This window comes from Amphiura filiformis, chromosome 5 (assembly GCF_039555335.1).
Source record: "Amphiura filiformis chromosome 5, Afil_fr2py, whole genome shotgun sequence".
Lineage (NCBI taxonomy): Eukaryota > Metazoa > Echinodermata > Ophiuroidea > Amphilepidida > Amphiuridae > Amphiura > Amphiura filiformis.
Genome location: NC_092632.1, coordinates 31,654,626 through 31,678,907, shown reverse-complemented (window position 1 = coordinate 31,678,907; position 24,282 = coordinate 31,654,626). Strand labels below are relative to the sequence as shown.

The 24,282-nt window shown below is 35.9% G+C and overlaps 1 protein-coding gene across 1 annotated transcript in view; it reads right to left on the bottom strand.

The window, feature by feature from the left end:
• LOC140152139 (uncharacterized) overlaps positions 1 to 23,106 on the bottom strand; it is a 71,374-nt gene extending 48,268 nt beyond the window's left edge. The window contains exons 1-4 of the mRNA XM_072174437.1: positions 22,994 to 23,106; positions 15,208 to 16,934; positions 11,811 to 12,001; positions 8,927 to 9,059 (exon numbers count right to left, since the gene is read on the bottom strand). Coding sequence (XP_072030538.1) covers positions 8,927 to 9,059; positions 11,811 to 12,001; positions 15,208 to 16,929 — 2,046 coding nt within the window. The 5' untranslated portion in view covers positions 16,930 to 16,934; positions 22,994 to 23,106. The remainder of the gene's footprint in view (positions 1 to 8,926; positions 9,060 to 11,810; positions 12,002 to 15,207; positions 16,935 to 22,993) is intronic.
• Positions 23,107 to 24,282: the final 1,176 nt, after the last annotated feature.

The following is a 24,282-nucleotide window of genomic DNA, read 5'->3' as shown; positions in this document are numbered from 1 at the left end:
TCCCCAAAATTCCATTAGGTGAAGAAGTTTTTGATTTAAAACCAAACAACTAATCACCGATTTTCTTTTGTTTGAAAGCTGGAGGAAACCGGAGATCCCGCAGAAAACCTGTGAGAGTGAGCATGGAATCAGGATAAACCAAATGCACATACAGTCCAACTCGCTCTCATTAACCTTGCATGTTTTCATATGTACATCTAAACAAATAAAAGTACAAAACCGTTTCTACTGTGTCACTGAGAGAACCTTGTACTGATTGATTTGATTCCACCCATGCTTTTCAGCAGATACCCATCAAGAAGCACTGCTACTTCCACATCTACCATGTAAATATGCGCCAAGCCACTGTGTCCGTCACTAATAATACCGCATCAAGTATTTTCTGCAACAGCTAATACTCAATTCTACTACTTAAATCTCACTTTCTTATTTCAGTGTTCAAGTAAAACAGCTGTAAAAATATGCACTCGGAGTTGTAGTCGTAATTCATTCAACGGAAACAAATCCTGGACTTCATGCACTAAGAATTGAGAACTGAGCGTATTATTATCATTCAGTAGTAATATATTTGTCGCAGTTTGCCATAAGACAGTTTGCTGTTTTTAAATCTCGGTACTTTCCACATAATGACAAAGTATTATGGTTTATATTGAGTACCTGTTGATAGTTTAAGGTGGGAGGCAGATGATAGGTAAAAGATGCACATATCATTTGGATTTCCATCAAAGACATCAAAACACAAAAAAACATTCCTGACTATTCTAAAAACTGAACAAAACGAGTCAACTAAAGTTAATGTGAGACAAAAAATTGTAAAGCTTCTTTCTTCTCATTCCATTAGAAGCTTATATTGCAGCAGTAACATAATAGATCTTGTCATGTGTGTTCATTGTTCAGTAAATGTAACCAATTTGCCAAATGAGCGTCACTGCACTTAATGAGTATTGTACTAAGTGCCTTTAGTATTATGTATTCATGTAACATGACTTTGCCGATCCATTTTTATTACTACCGAATCCATTTCAAAAACATATTTTTAAGATAACTAATCTAACTAAGGCAAGAATTTTAAAATCTGAATACAAATTATGTCATCAAAATGATGATTCTATTCAATTTTTTTTGTCATTTTTTTTAAAGTTCCACAACAAGCACCTGTAGTTGTTGTAGTTTTATATGTCAATAAATACAGTTTTCACTGCCCAAAGCTAAAATTGGGTGAAACTGAATAGTACATCTACAATGGTGTTTACACTTATAAATAATCAGGTTTTTTTATTGCTGTAAAAACTGGGAAACATGTTAGTTGATAAAATAACATGGATTCCTTCATGATAATTCTGGCTGTGATGGTTTATTGTGGTATGTATAGGGTGTGTGCTTCTTAGCTGCAAGTCCATGATTATTGCTGAATGGTTTATATGGTGTGTCTTAGCACACTATAAATCACTGGGTGTTTTTTATTAGTTTTGTTTTTTAAATAAAGAGTCAAGTTTTCAATAAATCATTTATAACTGAGTATCGTAAGGTAATTGAAAAAAAAAATTCCAAACATGTACATAATGTCAGTGGAATATATTGAATGCACAAGTAGTTAAGCTACCGTGCATGACAATTTCATGCAACTGTTGAGAAGATGTACTTCTTGAAAAGAAAATGCTCAAGGCATGATTTTTAAATAGGTTAAAATCATATTGAGCAATTCTCCGCTCATTTACCAATATTTATTTTGTTTGAGCTAATTAAGAATCGTACCATTTCTAAGGAACATTGGTTCAGTTTGTTTGCATTTTTCTTATGCTTCCAATAATCAAAATAAAAAAATGACATAAAGTGGTTATGAATGTAGTTTTTGTTTACTAATACTTGAAAAGTTCATTAGCAGCAGAGTAGCTCCATCAAATACTGTGGGTTTTACAGTAAAGTTACTAGCAACAAAAATTATGTAGTCCGTAATTAAGGTGGCCCACACACAAAGGTATGTAATTTAAGAAAAGTTTGTAAGAAGATATGGATTTTTTTTCCCAAAACACCAAAAAAAATTAGGTCTTTTTGGGAAAAAAAAAATCCATATCTTCAATATGAAATGTCAAAATTTTCAATTGACCGTCAGCTTTTCCTCCCTGCTACATACACTTTAAGAATATGTCATTAGATTTATATAATTTACTTGAGGACTGTTATATATCAAAATTTGAAAAATATCAAATTTTTATAATTTGTCATAAAATTTGTATTATATTGTGATTTTCAAAAATGAAAATTATTTGATATCAGAAAGACATGCTTCAGTATTCAGAATGCAATTCGATAGGTCTGAGGTGCTCTCATGTCCCACAAAAAATACTGTCGAAACGCATAATAAACGCGCTCATTTTAGATCCCTTAACAACTGTTTAGAATTCCAAAAGTACCTATCAGGCTAGAGACAACAACATCAGGTTTCGGTAAGCCAGCATATTTTATTCAAGGGCTCTTAGTGAAAGCATGGCCTAATGGTTAGGGTACTTGCTTTAACTGCATGAGGTCCTGGGTTCAAATCCTGGCGATGGAGATTTCCTGGGATATTGACTTGGAGAAAAATGTCTGAATTTAATTGGCAACCTCTGTAGAATAAATTCAGACTTCTGCTCTCCCCATGGCTCATTTAGAATTGGGTAAATGAATCATGAAAGTACTCCCTCCTTCGGAGGGGATGATAAGCTGTTGGTCCTGTGTACAGAGAGCCATACCTGTACATGTATCTCACAAACAGTTTCAAAAGAGTAGGGTGTAATCCCTGACTGTTCCCAACATGTCCCACTGCTCAAATGGACCACAATGTATATAAGCTTCAAGTTCAATAGAGGATTTCTTGGGTTATCTGGGGTTGTCAAAACCTGAACAAATCAAATAAAAAAAGGGGTCATTTGGGCCCTTAGGCCTGAAATTCTAAGAGCCCAAATCAATGTCGGTGGAAAACAATCTTGGCATTAGAGACTTCATATCATCATCAAAACTACAAAGAAAGAATGCTAGATCTAAAACATATCCAGCTCCTTCATCAAAACTGTAAGAGATGAACATGCTAGATCTAAAGCATATCCAGCACCTTCATCAAAACTGTAATAGATGAATATATGCTAGATCTAATCAAATCCAGCACCTTCATCAAAACTGCAAAGAAAGTATATGCTAGATTTAAAACATATCCAGCTCCTTCATCAAAACTGCAAAGAAAGAATGCTAGATCTAATCAAATCCAGCTCCTTCATCAAAACTGCAAAGAAAACATGCAATCATTTTGTTGTACTCACCTGCATTTCAACAGAAACCCATCTCATCTCTGGCACAAAATGCAATCAAATCCACAGCCAACTCATTCTTCATCAACACAGACAATATCACCCAAAACAAATTACCTACATGTAATACCCCCATGCATCATATAAATTAACTCTCCTTGACTACATTCATTTTCTCAGGCAGCAAAAAAACCACACCAACTAGTTGCAGAACATTAAACAGGTTGGCTTCAGTAAGAGCTGCAGATAATGTCAATGATGTTGTTGCTCGACGTCGTTTCAAGATAGCCTAGTGGGGTTAAGCTATTGTCGTCATAACAACACAGATGGCCCTCCTGACACACAAAATAACACCTAGTATTCACATATATTGGTATCTCCTAAGGTGATCAATTCTTTCCGACAGCCGTAAAAAAAACAACCAGAATCTGTCTCATGTGGATTCAACCTGGGAGCCAATTGTACTCTCTGCACTGTCTCTACGCAGCGGTTTAATTGAACCCAGTAGCTTTTTACTAAAATATTGTTTTTAATCCACTGTCGTTAGATGTAGGCTTTTAATCTTTGTAAGCGGTCAATTCGCTCTCATTTTAATGGAAAATAGATAATTAATGTGATATCAAATGGGTTCGTCCAATGAACAGTGTTTGTAAATGACCATGTACCACCAGTGTTCTGGCTTGAAAGGCATCAATTTACACGCTTTAATTTATTGCTATCTACTGAAGATATGACCATCCCATGTTTTAATGGTGTAATTGTCAATACCTTGTTATGTGATCATAAATCAAAGCTTTATGGTGCAGAAATTGCTCAAAGCCCAGCATCCCTTTTCCTCAACTATAAAATACAACTGACATTTAAAAACTGCTTTCTTATTAACTGCATTTTACAATCTATTTCAACTTTTGACAATGAACTGACAGCTTACTAGGCTTTCCAACTGGATCTGTGACATCTTTTAATTTGGTTATAAATTGATATTTGCCAGGCTGTAGTCCTAAGGGGTTTGGTGTATTTACTGCGAGTGTCCTACTGATACGTGTAATGGTGCTGATTTGACAACTGAAATTCACTGTAATGATCAGGTGGGGAAAAGGGAGAAGTAGGTAACATATTGACCTGATGTTGAGTGAAGTAGCGTGTATATGCTTGCTTCTTATTTTATTCTCCTATTACAAAAAACAAAATTATACACCAGTAGGAGTGATGCAAAATGCTCCTTTTCCTTCGAACATCTACTATCTATACTTCTGTAATATATCATTGGAAAAATTTATTAGGTGTTTGTTACTGCATACATCAATAAAGTTCCAACTTATGCTTGCGTACTAGAGTGAAGTCCTAACGGCCTTACGAAACTGATAGATTTATATAGTACAAGTCCAAATTTTATGGATTTTTTATATTCAACTAAGCACGTACCAGTCACAAAGCACGATTAGCGTGGATGCTACACCCAACTCACTGCACGCATGCCATTCTAATGATTCTATAATGATCCACAATGTTATGAGTCTTGGCCAATTGTAAGCTAGGCAAAGTATTTTGAGATTAAGGCTATATTCTCTGTACTGTGATCATCACTATTCAATAGTGGAAATTAGAGCTTGCCATCAAATTTGGCAGAAATGTCCATTAAATTGTGAACAACAACAACAATTTCAAACCAGCCAATGCTCATATTTAAAGTGTAAACAATTAACCTTAATAACAAAACAATCTGTCCCCTCCCCACAAATGGCTCAAACTATACCCTGTCCTGAAATAATTGACAAAATTTCAGTTTAGTTTATTTATATTTGGTAAAAAGATCTTCCATTCACAGCTCTTGGAAGCTATCTTTTTTTTTCTCCCAGTTTGTACCCAAGTGAAGTTTTAATTTATAACAAAAACAAACATCTGATGATTTGCTCCAAGCATTGAGCAAACCAGTCTCTGGTAAAACACAAACATTATGGCTAATCAAATTCCATTCTCTTATGGTCATACAATATAATATAAGCAGCCTCTCAAGAGGAAAATTTTCCCCCTATAAATAGCCTGGATAAAGAAGGCACCTCGTACAGTCGTACACTAATGGTAGCTAGCAGCCTACTGAGCAATATCTTGTTGCTTACCATTTCTAGTAGTTGCGTGTGTGTTTAAATCTAACTGGGGGATTTCAAATAAAAGATAATGCATAATATCAACCGTTTTGATATTGCCAGTCATCTTGATAATACTGACCTAATTTTATATGTGTTTGAAATTTCTATTTGCCTTTATTAGTAAATGCCACTGATTGGCATATATGTTTGCCGTGTACGTCTAACATATGTAACTATATTCATCTTCATCAGGTATTAAGATCTTACCTTGATCTGAGGCAGCTTATAATTCAGGGAATAGGATTTTTATGCAATGATATTTATCTTAATTCTGTTAAACTTGCTCGAATATTGCAATAAATTTACATATAAGTTGAAATTACATGTAAATGAATTGTGTGTTATGTATACCTGCCCGATTTGGCAATGGAGTAAAATCAAAATGCAAATTTATAGCTTTCAGCTACTTTGCTGATACACTTAGCAATTTTCAATTCTACATTTATTTATTTTTGTAATGCAAATTCTTATAAAAAAGTATTATATGAATTTTTACTGAATTTTAAACATATTTAGGCATTTGCACAACGATATTGACCATTAAATTATGACTGTACTCAGCCTAATTAGTGTCCTTATTACCCCATAGACTACTACCAGTTAAAATGCCCTTGCAGAGCACTAAGTGACACAGGTACTTTTAGTAATCTGTGAACACATGGAAGCTCAGACTTTCTGGGTCACATTATCATGCATTGAGATAAAATAATGTGAAAATACATGCCCAGTTGTTTCAAATTATGTAATTTTTGTATGTAACAAAATATAATATGATACCAATTATACATAATGTGTTACCATTTGCCTAAGTACATGTATCTCAAACAAGCAATTCATACATGTACATGATTTTGTGTTCATGTGCAAAAACCTAAGAAATTCCACTTACATGCTTTACACAAACATTTTTCAAATCTAAATGCCAATATCAAATTCTTAGTCATATCATATTGATATCATATATGCTTTTTCTCATCCTCTCTCTAATAAAATACATTGTGTATGTTCAGTATGTTGTATGTTTTCTCCAGGTAAATGCCTGCGGCCTTTAAATGTGATCAATCAAATATATGTGAACCAACCAGGCAAACTCAGATGCAAAATCAATTTCATTTTTATAATTTGATATTCTTGACCATTTCAAAGATGAAGACATGCTAAAAATGCTCAAATATGCCATTGGAATTCAGCTTGCTGATCGCAAGATAAACAAATTTGCATATTGCTGAAAACAATGCAATTTTCCGATATGAGCACTTGTTTGGGCTGTATGGTAAACTAATTTGAGCAATAAACAACTCCTTGTGCTTGATAGTGTCAAAAATCCAGAAGATTTAAAATAAACTGGAAATGAAAATCTCCTTTCCAAACCAACATAACACTAGGTTATTTGGTTATAACGTTATGGAAAATCCTACATCACTATGTGTATGCTGTACAATCCAATATTCCATATTCTGTTTCATGCTCCGTTTCCTGCCAAGATCTACAGACATATCCATCTTATATTTTCCTAATTTATGTATATTTGATTATCTTATTTACAATTTTTTTAAATTAAATTCATAAATTCATTTAGTCTAAAATTAATTCATTCATTTATAAATAGAACACAAAACTAAATATTTTAGTGAGTATAGAAGCAAAGGCATTCTATATTTAACGATCAAGTTGGAAATACGATGTATGTAGATAGATTGGTGAAAGTAGTCTATGATATGAACTGTAATGGTTAAGTGACTCTTAAAGAACTAGTTGTATGCATGGGTACATACACAATCTACTTCCTCATTCCCTAAATATTTATATATCCCTATAGGGCCTCCATGAGCTAATCGCACATTGCAGTCAGTTCGCTATAGCAGCTTGTATTTTGTTTAATATTCGTATAGTGTTTCTGGCTTTCTTGATACTCTGTATATTTGCGATACTTGTATGCTGTGTTTGTAAATATAATCTGTCGATGCAACCCCTGAAAAACCGACTTGCATCACTGCTTCAGAAAGCAATAGCAGACTTTGAAAGATGTGGGTTATACAGGTTGCTTGAAATTACACAGAAGTGTAAACTCTGACATGAATCATAACTATAAACCGGTTTTATTTTAATATCAACTTTGAGTAGAACAATGCCAAATATTATAAGTATGACCTTTGACCTTGGCTGTACAGCAAGCAGCATGTGGTGATCTAATGTGAAACTGAACACAAACATTTTTATCCGAATTAAAACGGCCAAAAAAGATTTGGATGGATCCACATAAATGACTAGATTTGGTTGCACTCTTAGATCATTAGCCTTTTCGAAGTATGGCGTACGCAAATGGAGGGCAGTCTTCAATCTGGGTAAAACCCCGCAAATTCAAAAGACTTTACCCACTTCATGCAGCACCATGGTCCGTATGCACAAAAGAGTTAGACCGGGTCTAAAGTTAGACCTGATCTAAGTGGAATTAAGTTCCATCGGGAATGGTCCTTCACTCTTATTTCCTTCCTAGATTAGCTAGCAAATTCTGAAGATTTAACTGCAAACGTAAAAAAATAATACAAAATAAATTATGCAAAACGTAAGGAAAATGTCCTTTCTCCTGGTACTAAATTCCATTTATTCTTAACTTTAGACCCGGTCTAACTCTATTGTGCATACGGACTAGGCTTAGAATATTGACCATATCCATTTGAATGTAAACCAACCAGAAAGTTAGCTGCCACAGTAAAAGATAGGATGCATGATTGAACTGTATACATGTGCAGACTTTGTCTGATCTTGTCGACTTCCCGATCCAGCCAAAGTGTCGGGGTGACTATGTGAGAGATGAGATTAACAATGATGAACAGTGAATGATGAGATGAGTGCAGTCATATACATCCTACGAGAGTATTGTTATGTAATATTCATGTTCCATTATATATAGTACTCTCCTGGACTGCATATATTTCAATGGTCACATCATTGACAATACAGTACACTCCCGCATATACATTATACACACATAAACACTCACCACCACGCGTTTCAAAAACCGCTTTTTCTGCAAGCACTTAAGACACATTTTACTACCTGCATGACCTGTCACATTATGTTACATTTTGTGAAGTAAATTACATGTTGTGGAAATGTGGAAGATTAGTCCAATTACATTGATCAGAGAAGAATGATCAAATTGGCAAATCACATCCTGTTATCTGATACGGCCCACTTACAGCAGTACTTGTAATCATTCATCTCAAGAATAAAATTACACTGGGTGTTAGATTACATGTAGCAAACTATGGATAGATTAGTACAAACTTACCAGGCCCACTCATTCCAATAAAGACAATTTAAAAATAATATAGTTTTGTAAAAACATTTTAGCAATTTACTTATTGCTCAATAAATTTTCTTGAAATTTAACTGACAAACTGCCACAATTTTTCAAGCCATAGATGCACTGTACAGCACAAGCTTTATACTGTGTATAAATAAAAATCTTGTCAACTTACAATATTATGCGTGAATCAATCCCGGCGATGCCAGTAGCAGTTTGCTATTGCCTGAGCTAGCCCATTGGTACCTCACAGCCCGAGTGTTCTCCAAGTCGCTCAAGCTGGCCCATACGCTCACACAAACTGTAGTTGTTGCCCTGTGTGTATGTAACGATAAAAGAACAAAAGAACAAATGAGTAGTTGTGATCATCAAGAAGACAATCTCAAAAGAAACTAGGTCTGGTCAATCAACATTCCCTGATGAAATTGGTTTGGATCTTAATAGGATATGAATTTGTTATACTGCAAGAGTATTATTAGCTCTGCTTTGCATCTAAAAGGGGTTTTGCATTAAGCCTAGAGCTTGCAGAGCCTGTATATACAATTGGAAATCTTTTTCATTTTGCAATACTTTTGCTACTGTGTTTTGAAATACAAGGAGTGAAAGTTGACACATGTGGATGAGAAAATATGATGCGACTAAAGGTGCTTTACTCAGAATGATTAAAGTAGTGTCAGCTGAGGTTTACTTAGATTGTCGTCAATATTGCACTCAGGTGGAATGACTTCCATCTCGCTCTCTTTCTTTCTTTCTCTCACATCATACAAGGGATCTAAAAGACGCTTCATTAGAAATTGTAACAGGGTGGGCTTAAGAATGAGTCGGAGCCTCCACACTGGGGGGTCTCTTAAAAAAGGTTAAAGGAATAAGTAACAGACTTAGTTTTACAATCAAGTATATAAATCCAAAATATATTTATTTATTCAAGAAATGTACGTCCCACAAAATTGAACCTCGCAAAATTGAACATCACATATTGATAAATATTATAAGCTCATGGTGATAATAAATGCATAGGAAATAACCAGGTCATATGACTGAGTACACTCAGTGTATGTGTACTCTTTATTTTCAAGTGATCACAATATGATGTTAAATCTGATTGTTCTCAATCAGTAATCAAATCAGACAGCAAATACAATTATTTTTAATAAAGATTAGTAGCTGTAATAATAAATTACACATTTATAGGCAATAAAATTATTTTCAGGTCAGTTCACAATGCATAATACATTTTCCAATGGTCAGTCACAACTGGCAATTTGGCATGTGTATGAAATCAATGCATATAGATTCCTGATACCACCATGACCACCTGACCAATGATTTATTTCAGCACTTAAAGGGCTGTGCAATAATTATCTGTCCGCCATGGGCCCGGGGAAGTTTGGTTTTGGTAGGGACGTGCCACTGAGATTTTGAAAGTGGACCCATAAATATACCAATTTGTCAAGAAATTTGTACCCATTGGTGTACCAAAAATCAAAATTTTGGCAGAATTTAACCATTATTATGTTTTGATGGATCCAAGTTGTGATAATATTGGATCCAAAACATAATAATGATAAAATTGGATGCTTTATGTCCAATATTATTGGTCTCGCTATGAGTTGTAAAATTTGGACTCGACTCACGCCTCGGCCCAATATTTTAAAACTCATAGCTCGACCAATAAATATGGGCTCAACCGATCCAATTTTATATCAAAATTGTCTTAGTTTTTACAAATTTTGAGGAAAATTTGAAAATTTTGGCTATATTAAGGAAAAATTGGGCAGTTTTCCAAAAAAATTGAGAAAAATTTGAAAAAAGGACCCATTCATATACCAAAATAGGCTTTGAAAAAGGGGTCATTGATATACCAGAAGGCCGAAAATGCTACCCATGTTTGCGGCACGTCCCCGTATGGTCATTTGTACTGAGTACCCCCCCGGGCCATGGGACAAATTTCAAAATGGCTTGCCAAATAAACTTGCTCCCTCTTCGGCTGGCCAAAATTGCTTTCCACCTCAGCCTGTCAAAAACTGTCACCCCCTTTGTACATGTTAAATATTTGGGAACAATGCGAGCATAGCGAGCAGGGTATTTTGCATATTAAAACGTTTCCGTACTGTTTTCCTAAACCATTTTAAAGTGTTTTTAAGGGTACCCCATGAATGTGTGCAAAGAATCTCTTCCCTTCCCCCTTGACTTGCCAAAAATTGTTTGCCAACCCCCTCCCTTTTGTCTTGCCAAAAATTGCTTTCCCCCTCTTATTTTGCGTGGGAGAGGGGAAAGGGACAGATAATTATTGCACAGCCCCATAAAGGAAGTCAAGTCAGTACACCTGCCTGCACATCTGTGAAATTTCTGTATAAAGGCAGCAACACAAAATATAGACGAGGGTTCATTTTATAATTCAACATCAATCTTATTCAAAATGAAATCTTAGCTGCCCTTATTCTGCCATTTACATGTAATATAGCAAGTACCCATTATAAAATTAAAATGTCACACAATTGTACACAGGTGTAATAAAATCTGATGAAATATCCATCAACAAAATCTCCAAATCTCTCAGACCTTCTCAATGAAACTGGCAGTGTTTTACAGATCATGTGTTACATTTGAAGATTGAGATGATGAGATCACACCCATGAAAATGTTCACAGGCCCCTATAATTTGAGCCACAGGATAAACCTGGGACCAAATTGGCCCATGAATGAAAGATTTGCTTTATTTCGCACATTGGTTATAAATGGCTAATGTAGATGAAGCCTCAAAAAATATGTCTCAAAGCTTTTGGGTATTTTTTGTAAAAAAAAAATAAATAAACGAATGTGCACAGCAAAACAAACACACATGACAGCTTTGAGACATTTGGCTGATCATAGATTAAATTTGTCTAATTACCAACCAAATTCCTCCCAATTTAAAACCTTGCTATTTGCTTCCGGAGACTGAATCTTAATCCTGTAAGACATTTTCAAAGGAGTCCTGTAGATCTAGTTTTATATGCTAGTAACACCACATCCCATCAAAAAATTGATATAATGTACAGATGTTGATATCTTTGCCTAACTTACCCAGGCTTTTTATGTGTCCTCTTCTGGTTACCCTCAGTAATTGGACCTTTGACTGTACTTTCATTATTCATGATGATGTCGAGCGGTTCTACATTATCTACAAGATTTGGTAGTTCGCTAAGAGTTGGAAAACATGTTTGGAATACTCTGTCTATCCTGCTGGTGCTGCTTCCCCAAGAGGAATTTGTTGGCTGGATATGTTGAGAGAAAACGGCTATGATTATTAATAAAACAAGGAGGTTCTCGAACCACAAGTCTCACCTGCTTATGTGACCTGCTGCTTATGCGGTGAACAGGAGGAATAAGCGCATTCATAATGGTTGATTATAATTTTCTGGAAATTTACATCATCAATAGCAGTAGTCAAAGTGTCAAACTAATAAGTCACCCCGAAAAAAGTATGCGCGAAAAAACAAAAGGTGGAAAACACCTACTCCCTTATCCCACCACCCCTCACCCACCCTAACCCTATTCAGGTCGATAACATGTAGCCCTGTTCTGCTGAAAGTATTTCATCAAAAATTTAACTTCAGATTGCAACCCATGACCTTCAAATTATAAGACACAACAGCAGCAAAACATGAAGACCCCATGCCCCTATTTTGGTTGTAATAGTATTTGAACTATTTACACTTATTTGAACCAATTTGACACATAACATCCATCCATTCAGAAAAGTGACTCCATAGTCTCCTAATTTTCAGCGATACAAAAATTAACCAAATTTAATTTTAAAAAATCAAATAAATGTTTGGTATTTTGAAATGAGTACTACATCATGTAAAACCTCTATTAAACACAGTGGCAACATATTGGCAATTTGTTTGCCATGTTAAAGGTGGCTGACTCAACTGACAGCCTCATCCCCCGCTTTTCCACATCTGACATACATTTGTAAGATCATTTTGACATCAGAAGAAAGCTTACAAGTATTTTTCTGATAGCTTACTCAACCTAATCAGCACCCATTCCCTAATTAGCACCCATAGGAATTTGTCAAGTGACAGCTGTCTAAGTGGCCCCTTTTCAATGAACCTGTACAACAAAATTCCATCAAAATTTCAGAAATCAAATTATTTCTTCAGATCTGTATTTGTTCAATGTTCAATATTTCTATTTTACATTCATTTCATCATTGTAATAAGTGCCCCTGAAAGTAACAGACTTTAATACCCAGGCCTTATAACAAGGTCGAACATATAACCCAAATATATTTTTCAGGAGATTTTGATGGTATGAATACTGAAGTGGTAGTAGATTGTCCCAACTCATTGTCGTCAAGAGTATGTACTGTACATGGTTGCATGAGCCATGTAAATTGTAACACACTAATACATTTTTCTTCTAATATCCAAACGGCCATGCATGTACACATTTTTTCTTCAAATGTCCAAACCACCAGAGCAATTGAACTCAAAATGTGTCATAAGAATGCATGGGTGATTGGCCTCCATGTGATGCATCATGTCATCAAATTGGATCCTCCTCCTTTTATATCAGGTTATTCATCATTCTTAGTCAGTGGGAGTGGTCTAGTTCGTAGACACATTTTTGATTGGACAATCGGAAGATTTCGGTGCCGCTTATCAGGCCGTAGATCGACCCCACGTCATCAAGCGGCTTGATAATGCCTTACCCGCTTGTAGAGGTGCGCGTATGTATTGCGCTGTAATGCGTAGACTAGTGCGGAATACGCCGACGCCGCTAGCAGTACGCCGCAACAGAATACGTGAAGTTGTAAACAAGTTTCGTTCATTTTATAATGAGGGAGTTTTATGACGGTAACTTAGTTTTTGCTTTAAAAAATTGTTTACAGTTATTAAAATAATATTTAACTGACTAAGAATGAGAATAACGATAGAATTTTATTTTGCCTATCCTTACCTATGATAGGCGACAGGCAGGTCCAATATTTTTATCGTAGTGGATACCGGCTGCGCCGCATCCACTACTCAAAATATTGGACCTGCCTGTCGCTCTATCACACGGTAGAGGATAGGCAAAATAAAAATTCCTATCGCTTATTCTCTAAATCATGTTTACAGACTACACATATACAATATTAGCAAATCATACCCAAACACATACTGTCTTTAATAGAAACCATCATATTTTAAATAGTGTTTTAGGATAATCTGAATTATTTAGAAAATGATTTGCACCCTTATTATTAGTGAGTGTCCTTTTAGCAATACAGACACATGTAATGTCCCTACCACTTTTTTCACCAAGACGTTTCAAAAATGCTGATATTTTCATGCTATCTTGTGTAGTAAGCTTAGGCCCTTCACAATTAATTCTTAGTTTCCTGTTTCAAGTTTGAAAATAAAGGATGAGGTGACTTTTAATTATTAATTATTAATTATCTATTAATTATTAATTATCTATTAATTATTAATTATCTATTACTTAATTTATTTTGAAAATGTGGTCGTGACTATTATCAACAGTCCATTTGGTCATTTTGACTAAGACTACGGATTTAATTATTTTACCTTTATAATTGATTTTTTACATTAATACTAGTAGGGGACCCTACAATGTTCTTGTTCATAATCAAAGTTGAGATGATCAAAAAACAGATATTAGCAAATGAAAGTAATTAAAAGTCAATTAAAAGATGAAAATACCTAAATAAAAATAAAATAATTAAATATTTGTCCATTCTTGATTTTGGACGCGCGAGGGAAACAGGAAACTAAGGATCAATTGTAATTGGCCTTACCAAGGTGCACACATGGTCGCTAATGATGTTGGTAATTGGCGAAAATCTGGTTAAACCCCGAAGTCATCATTCCTTAAGTTAGATGTCATTTCAGCGTGAATTTAAAGCTTACCTAATGATATTATCAGGAATTATCCTTCTAAAAATGACCCTTTAGGAATTCATCAAGTAACAACTGTCTAAATGCCCCCTTTTCAATGCACCTGTACAACAAAATTCTATCAAAATGTCAGAAATCAAATTTCCCCCCCCCCCTCCGCACATACACACCCCTACACCATAAGGTCTTTTCCTTCAGACGACCTAAAACAAATCATCCATTTATTCTAATGTAATGTGGTTTAATTTTACAATGGGATCATCTCAGTAAATGTACACCATGATTATGTATGGGGAACAAACATCATGAAACATACTTTTTTCTCAAACCAATGACACTGGTTTTATGCTGGGCAAAAACATCTGTCTGGGGTCTGCTGACAGACTGACCGCAACTAAAACCCCTTGACTAAAAAAAAATAAAATACTTGAGAATTTTTAATGTTCATTGGTTTCCTGATCAACACTACACTTCATTTCACCTCCATCAGTTTTTTTTTTATAATATGATCAGTTCGAGGAAAATTGAAGGTATACATCTGTAATAAGAACCAAAATTAAAAATGGTCTTACCTGAGTTGGTTTAGTGGGTGATGTTGCCCATTTTGAACTAGAGGTTGACTGGAAACTGGCAAAACCACTGTCACTATCTTGTGGCTCCTTATTACCTGAAGCAAATGTTCCAAAATCTCCAAATTCATCCTCCTCCTCATTACTAGCACTATCTTTAGCTTTCGAATCGTGAAATGCTCCAAAATCCCCAAAATCATCAGTTCTACTTTTGGAAGACGACGGTAAACTAGAACTTGATTCAAAACCACCAAATTCATCTGCTGATTTCACTCTGTTCGTAAGAGATGATGTTGATGATGATGATTGCTGTTCTTTGCTCCCAGAGGAAGTACTTTTAAATGTTCCAAAATCTCCAAAGTCATCATCATCATCATTATCACCAACTCTATTAGATGTTTTAGAAAATGATCCAAAATCACCAAATTCATCCTCCTCTTCTTCATGGTCATTTTCAGGAAATGCTGGTGGCTCTGGTTTGCCTAGACTACTTTCCTCATCGTCATCATCATCGGAATGCAATGTTCTTGAACTGTCTACATGTACACTTGATGTATTTTTCAAATTATTACTACTATTTTCATGACTTATTTCAGATGTTCCTTGACTTATCTCTCCTATGCTATTACTACCTAAAATAGGATTAGGTCCTGAACTGAATTCTCCAAAAGAATCGGTTTTTGTCCTGGACCTATTTTCAAGTGTTTCTAGATTTCCGTCAGTTGACTTTTCAGCATCTGAACTTGATAAATGATTACTTGGCACATTTTCTGACACTAGTGAATCTGATGGTCGCTCTAAAGGTCCACCGGATTCAATTTCACCTAAATGAACTTTGTTATCTCCTATTTTACCCTGTTCCCTGGCAGAGTGCAACTCTGGTAGCACTTCTTTTGAAGTGCTGTCAAGGGCAGAAATAGGATCTGATGAGTCTGTTGATGCTAAGTCCTGTGCACCTGTTACTGGTGTATGGGTTCCTGAAGTACTGATATCTGGTGATCTAGATCTAGAGCTAGGTGTGGCAGCTCCTTGCACATCCCAGTTTATTTCACCACTAATGGCTTCATCGTCTATATTATCTACATTGTAAGTGTCAGATTGCCGTAAATCTAGAGTGTCCTCCTTAGATAATTTAAATTTAAAGGAATGGTCACTTTCTTGTTCTTCATCAAGATCTCCAGAGTTATTTAAGTAGTTTGTATGACCTATAGTATCTCCTGCACTATTGTTATTTGAGGAGCTTTCTATATGATTATGATGATTCCAAGTACCATTGGGTTTGGTTGATACTTCTTCCTCTGAGTCTCTCGCTGAAGAAAACTCTGAGAATAAGCCACCTCCTTGAGGTGGGTATTTCACATCAGTCTTGGTCGTCTTTCCAAAGTCACCATTATTGTCTTCTTTTTGTACCTGTGGATGTGACTGTTCAGCAAAGCTTGCAAAGTTTCCAAAATCATCATCCTCATTCTCTCCATTACCACTTGCTTTAAGCGGTGGATTCGGCTCCGTTTCTGGAATGCTGTTTTCAATTGGCTCAAAATTAAATTTTAACTTGTCATTTTTTTCTGCAGGCTTTTTCCCCGGTGGTGATCCTATAAGATCTTTTCCAAATCCTGCTGTAGCAAAGGAACCAAAATCATCTTCTTCCTCATCCTCAAATCCATCATCAATTGGAGGTGGAGTAGAGGAAACCATGGGAATGAATGGCTTCCCTGATGTCGCCATGATACCTGTAATTGAGAAACAAAATACAATTGTAATGAATATCAAGTTATTAGTGATTTGCCAATACTAGCAAGAATGCCATAAACAGAAATGTTTTGTAGACTCCTAACCGGAGCGATTTTACCTTTCCGATGTTGATACTTCTTGCATCGATCCCCAAGATGCGGAAAACCCAATAGTCATTTAGTACCACATAAATGAATAACAAATAACAACTCCCCTATCCCTCTGTGAAATCACCCAACTGGTGACATCACAACGGATCATCATCCTTTATCCGACTTGGGCTACCCTACTCGGTCCAAACTTGTAGGGGGTGGCCGGGGTCCAGGACTAATCAACATCAGAAAGGTATTGGACATGAAATCCCAATCAAAAAATATTGTATGATAATAATACATGTAGGCCTATGTATGATACAATAATAAGATGTATGATATGACATATGAATTAATATGAGTAATGTCAAATCAAGTGAAATATGATATTATGTAATAATTATGAGATAATAATGATATGGAAAGAGATAATAACAAAGAAATAAAGGCAATTTGCCTCACCTCTTTGAGGTTAAAGATAAAAAAAAATCAGAAAGGTAAGATCGCTCCGGTTAGGAGTCTACAAAACATTTCTGTTTTGGCGTAGCATGTGTCATCATATGTGACCATCCATCTCAAACCGCTCATAAAGTCGGCAAATTGTATTTCGAGTTACAGTGCAAAATGTGCATAAAAGTTGTATTCATATTTACCTAATGTTTGTCCTACATGTTTCTCATTTTAGTGTCAGTCAAACGCCAATCTTTAATCCTAATTGTTGAAGAGGATAATAAGCTTATACTTATGTATAGAGTTATAAATAGCTCTAGTCTTTATTTGCTTTGGCCAAATCCTGTTTAAGTGGTGGGTTAACTAATAATCAACAATGAGAGGACAATCCTGAACCTCCTTGACTTGGGGATGATTTGAAGTGACCGTCAATTATGACAATTTGATATGTAATACCAGCGATGTGGAAAAAGAGAAATATAAATGTAGCACAAAAATAATGTACCCTTTTACTGAAGGAGCAAAGTTTAACAAGCCATAACTCCGCTTCTGGATATTGTTTGAAGTCAAATGATATATTATTGCAAAGCTTATATATTTTCTAAACACGGAAGAAAACAAAATTGACCAGGGGCCGACTTTACAACCGGTCTGATGGGGGGAGGTGTGCACCGGATCTGATGGGGGGGAACATACGCCATTTTTTGACCATTTTCCTATGGGATTTTCTACATTTTGCAATCAATTGGGGGCAATGGCCCTATGATGCTACGCCACTGTTTGGACTAGACTCCATACACCGGACGATATTATTACCATTTCCAATGTTGATTAAGGTACTTCTTGCATTCATCACTTTTTTCCCATTGACTATGTGGTTGACCTTCTACCAGAAGTCGAATGGACTGACCATCGGAATAAAATACAAGCTGGTTGGTCGTTGTGTTCTGGCTAGGGGTATAAATTAACGGTTATTTGTCTAACCGTTGAAACGGACCACAATCCGGTCGGTTAACCGTGTAAACGTATGTAAAAAAAAAATCTTACAAAAAAAATTTTACCATATTACCATATTACTTGACTTTGAGTAAGCTTAAAACTTGCATCAGTCATGTCATTGATGATCACTAAATTCAATTGCATGGACAAAACCTACTACGACTCAAACTTTTATCCATTTCATTGCCTAACGTGAAACGTGTAAACGTAGACACCCTTAGTTCTGGCCCTGATTATATTATCATGTGCACTGCAGGAGTGGAAATTGCATACGTCAAAACATGTTGTGGTGGTTGGGAGCCGCTGGCGGCAAGGCTGTCAACTGTCACATTGGGCGCGAGTCTCATGCATTCGGTCACTTTTTCACGGTCTCACGCCAAGGTAGTAGGCCTATAATCTCACGCCTAGGTAGTTAATTGCACACAAAGAGCTGTCAAATTACATGTAGTAAAATCTCACGCATTATAAAAATAATTTAGTGTCCCTACCCTCCCCCCCCCCCACACTTTTTAGATTCTTGAGCACCATGGCTCAAAAATCATGGGATGGGTGATGGGTCATAAATGAACATTGTACATTTTGCAGTCAGCAAAAAATAATTCCGTCCCGGTACGCCTGTTCGGCCATGAAGCTAGGTAGTAGACAGCGTCTCACAGGAGCGGATTAGGGGGGGGGGCAGCGTTGTGGTTGTGTAGGAGACTATCATCGTGATGCCCACGTTGGAACCCAGTTGGGTCAAAAATGACAAAAAATTTAGTTTTTGATATGTTGTATATTGACAACCTCTAATAATTAACACCATTTTTAACCTTAACACATGCTTAATTTTTGAGATAATGCTTAATTATTAATTCAAATCGGACCTCAATTACAAAAATGACTGCAAAATGTTTATTTTATGCAAGAATGTCATCAGATTTGGAGGATATGTTCTCAATACATCAATGCTTCAAATGAACTATTTAAAATAATTGTACGTATGGTAATTACATTGTGAAGTTCAATGACATTTTTACAAGTAATTAGCGAGACGGTTATTCTATTATTGAGGAAACGAATATCAAGAAGGGAAATGTACATTAGCATGTCGCTAAAAATACTGAAATTCAACTAGGATTTCATTAAAAATGAAAATAAAAAAAAAAAAATTGGGACATATAACCCTTTAAGGTGGTAACACCTTCCTTGATAAATTTGACTATTTTTGTTTTTTTTCAAAAAACAATAACACACTGGTAACAAAAGTTATATTATTTATAGGGGCAAGGAATGCAGTTACTACACTGGAATTTCAGTGACTCAAGACAAGCGGCACGTTATTCACAGGCGCGGATTCAGGGGGGCCAGCAGCCCCCCCTCCTCCCCAAAAAAGAGAGGAAAGGAGAGAAGAGAAGAGAAAGAGGAAAAAAGGAGAAAAAAAGAAGAGGACAAGGGAAACATGGTTTGACAAAATCTTGCACCCTTTTCACATAACAATTCCAGTTTACTTATTTCCTGGGATAATCATAATTTTTTTTGTTATCGCTTGGTAAAAATCATGGTTTTGGGCTAAAATGGCATTTTTACCAAGTGCTTTAAAATTTGAATTTTCATACAAAATTTCACAGATGTGTTGAAAATGATATTAAATACATAATATTCAACAAAAAGTAGGTTTTTAAAATTACAATGAAAACAACAAATTGAAAAAAAAAACAAAAAATTATCAAGTCCCCTCATGCACACCTATAAATATGGCCTAATGTTCCCACAGTAATTTCATCATAACTTCACTTAGCAATAAAGTAGAAGATTGGCTTTGGTGTCAAATTCTCCTGCGAGATTCGATGAAAGTGCAAAATGTGACCACTATAAACTTCAACAGCCATTATTTCAATGTTCATTTTCTCGGTAAAATGACGATTTAGGTACCGTCAACAGGGGTGAGATTGATCAAATTGGGCCTTTTTATGTTTGTAACTCTGGCACATATAATTTTTTGGTGGATTATATTAATTGTTTATAACAAATAGGGTCCCCACTTTATATCAATATATAATGTATGATGGTAGGAATTGCGTTTGTATAATTTTTTTTAAATCAAAGAGTGATCAATCTCACCCCAATTTATTTGGGGTGAGATTGATCACTCATTGTTGACTGTATAATGTATGTAGGGGGCCTATATGATCAATGTCACTACTGCTATGGGGTTAGATTGGTAAAAATTTGGCGTTTTAAAAAATTCTGAAACATTTTCAAATCAAAATGTTTTATGTTGATATACCAAATCTGGTACGAAAATGTTCTACCAGTTTTTTTTTGTGCTTGTTGTTAAGCCTATTGAACAGTGTTCCATATGGTATTCCATAATGTATATGGAGGACTGGCTTACGCCATTTTGGATGTCAATGGGAAATACACACTTAACGATTTGCGCCGGTTAGAAACTTGAATCTTTAAAATTTCATCAATGTATATAAAAGTGGTACCAACCGTATTGTGTGTGCTAATTTAAGACTCGGTTGAAACAAAATTAAGGATCGAAAGCATTTTAGTGTCCAAAAGGCAAAATTATCGTCAAAGTTCTGCGAAATCGGCACCCTTGCGAAGGGTTCAGAATTGAATCGAACGAAAATATCCGATCTTTATGCGATCAAAAACACAAAATTACAACTTTAAACATACTATTGGCAAAAGACATTATTACCAAACAATACAGAATAGAAAATTTGGCGATCCTGACTTTTAGACCACCCGAGCTATATAAATTGCAAATTTATCATATTAAACTTTCGCAACAAGGTTAAACATGTTCTCAACTGTACAAACATACCCGGTAGTACCTTTTATTCCATTGAACAAGCTTTATTTTGTTCCAAAATTCATGTTTTTATAGCTATTTTTGACCTAAAAGAGCTGGTAACAAAACTGGTGATGCCAGCTCCGAAGATTTCGCATAGCACAAGCGCTTGATGTACGCTCGTTTTGACGGTAATTTACGCTAGCGTATCATGCATTTTCAAGCGCGTTTGACATCGCTTTTACTGCGTGGCGCAATTCTGCATTTACATTGTTTATTCAAAATGGCGAATTTCTCGAAAAACGTGATACATTGTACCCCCAAATTTCCCTCATTACTCAAAGCCCTGCCCGCTTTCACAATATTTTAGCTTCTTGGATATCATCGGAAACATAGATTAGTAATATTAGGTAGGTCACTGTATTATGTTAAGATTTTTTTAGATGATTTTTACTATGAAATAATTGATGTTTTAAGCTTCTTTTCAAAAATTGGTTTTAGCTTGTTAAAAACGGGTAAAAATTGTTTTTAGCTTGTTGGATATTTTTGCTAAATAGTTTAAAGCTTGACTCCTTAGATGAAACTTATATAGTTTAAGCTTGTTAGGATATTAAACCTTGATGAAATAGTAATATTTTAGCCCTATAGGTGACCCCGGAGTGACGTCACAAGACGTTGACCTCCGTTGACAACAAATCCGATTCAGAAGTCAAATTTGTAGTTTTCTGTGGTTTGTCCCTTTTCAAATCGGCCAAAATACTACCATTTCTATAACTTCTCGACATGGGGCCTCCAGCCAACAACAAAAATAAAGACTCTCCTCTACATGTTCATGTGTTCAGCTTCACATAAAATGCAATTTTCGCCAAGTATTTAACCCTTATTTTACCGAATCGCCCAAAATATGCTTGATTCGAGGTCAAAACAAAATGTCAACAAACTGAATCAGCCTCTGTTACAAGTCTTCAACTAGTCGCACTGCTCCACGGTCTATTGTGGGTTGAAAAGCGTAAGTGTAGGCACTGTAGCGTCATGTGAAATAAGTACCCGGATGGCCGGGGTCACCTATAAGCGCGGGTGGTCTAAAAGTCAGGATCGCCGAAAATTTGACATCATTTTCTCAAAATATTGAAAAAAATTGCTCACTAGAGTGACATCGAAAAAGTACGCAATCCAATTCCCGTTCAAACGTGTGGGAAACTGAAAGTGCGATAATCGTGACTACACTGGACTGTCTGTGTACCCTGGACAGGTTTAAGGTAAACATCTCAGACCTTCGGAGGACAGTCATGAGAGTGGAAATCGTAGTGACGGAGGTCATGGTCATGGAGAGGTGTGCGTGTGAGTACCTTTTTCATGTTTTTGCCTCGTCCTCGCCGAGGACCTCGGGCGGCTACAAACAACCTCGTCCTCGAGAACAAGTCCTCAAACGTTCGAAATTTGTAGTTACTACAGCTTGTACAGCTACAAGTTCACAGGACCAATGTCATGAATGTAATACAAATGAATAATGCAAAATGCCAATGAATGCATGAATGGCAATCATTTGCCATTGGCTTGCCATTGGCATTGCAAATGCAATGCCAAATGGCATGAATCATGTCGGCAATGCAGCGCATGAATCGGGCGCAGCATACGGTCACGTCACGTCATGTATTAACTGTAAACAACGCTTAAAATGTGTCTGAATGATTACAAACACCACATTTTTATATTTACAAGGTTTGTTTCTTACCGTTGCTATGTGATTCCCTGCAATGACTTGTCAAGATTAGGTGTTACATCTTACTTCCGCAAAAACAAACCAGACAGCCGGGTGGAAAAAACGCAAGATTCCACGTCCGCCATTGAAATAAGCAAATTAAAACAAAAGAGGGCGCTCGTTTCTTCTGAAATTTTGATTCACAGAGGGTGCTTTCCAGGATTTTATCAATAAAATTTTTAAACCAAAATTACCATGGATGTCATCAACGCAACTGAACCCGGCGCAACTTATTTTGTGTACTGAATCATCACCTAGAAATTAGGCAATGTTTTTTGGAACATTATTATTTTGCATGTTTTTTGCTTTGCTTGCTACATGTATCTTCTGTAGATAGCATTTAGGTCCTACAAAGAATAATTATCTATTATCTTTATGTTTAATGATTACGGTATTGATTTTGACTATCTACTGAAGATAGCAATGACGGCGGGTTTACATTTAGACAAAAGGTAATTTTCTTGCGTACTGAATCATCATTGTTTTTTTGTTTTTTATTTTGTTTTATTTTGCATTGTTTTTTGTTTTGTTTGTTTCTTTTTTTCCCTTCATGCTCCTGATAATCTTCTTCTTCTTCTTCTTCTTTTTGGAGTACTATATGCAACATCCCTCGTAGGAACAAGACGCAATAGGAATAGTGGTGTGCACTGTTTGGACTTTTTTAGTCCCTAATGTCATGAATGTTTCGATCCTGTACTCGGACGAAGTCCCCCAATGTGATCTTAAAGTGTTCAGGATCTGGGATGTTGGTTATGTTCGATGGAATGCTATTCCAGTCCCTTACAGTTTTGGGGACAAAAGAGTACTTATAACTGTCAATTCTGGTGTGGTGTTCGATATATGCTCCTTGTGCTGATCTGCGAGTGAGCCTCTGGGTCGGCCGTAAGTAGTTTTGCACTGGTAATGCTAAGTGCCCCCCTATGGCCTTGTGTAGAATACAGAGTCTTGAAATTTTACGTCTTGTTGATAACATGTCCAATTCGGATTTACGCATGAGATCTGTAACACTCTCCTTCCAATCGTAGTTGTTGTGTATAAAACGGGCTGATCTACGTTGGATTTTCCCCACCTTCTGTATGAGTTCTTTTGAATATGGATCCCATATTGCCGAGCAATATTCTAGTGTTGGTCTGATTAAAGCTGTATATGCAGCTTTCTTAGTATCTCTCGTGCATGCCCCTAGGTTTCTACGCACAAAACCAAGTGTTCTACTAGCGGAGGATGTTATCTTATTTATGTGTGAGTTCCATTTCAGGTCTTGC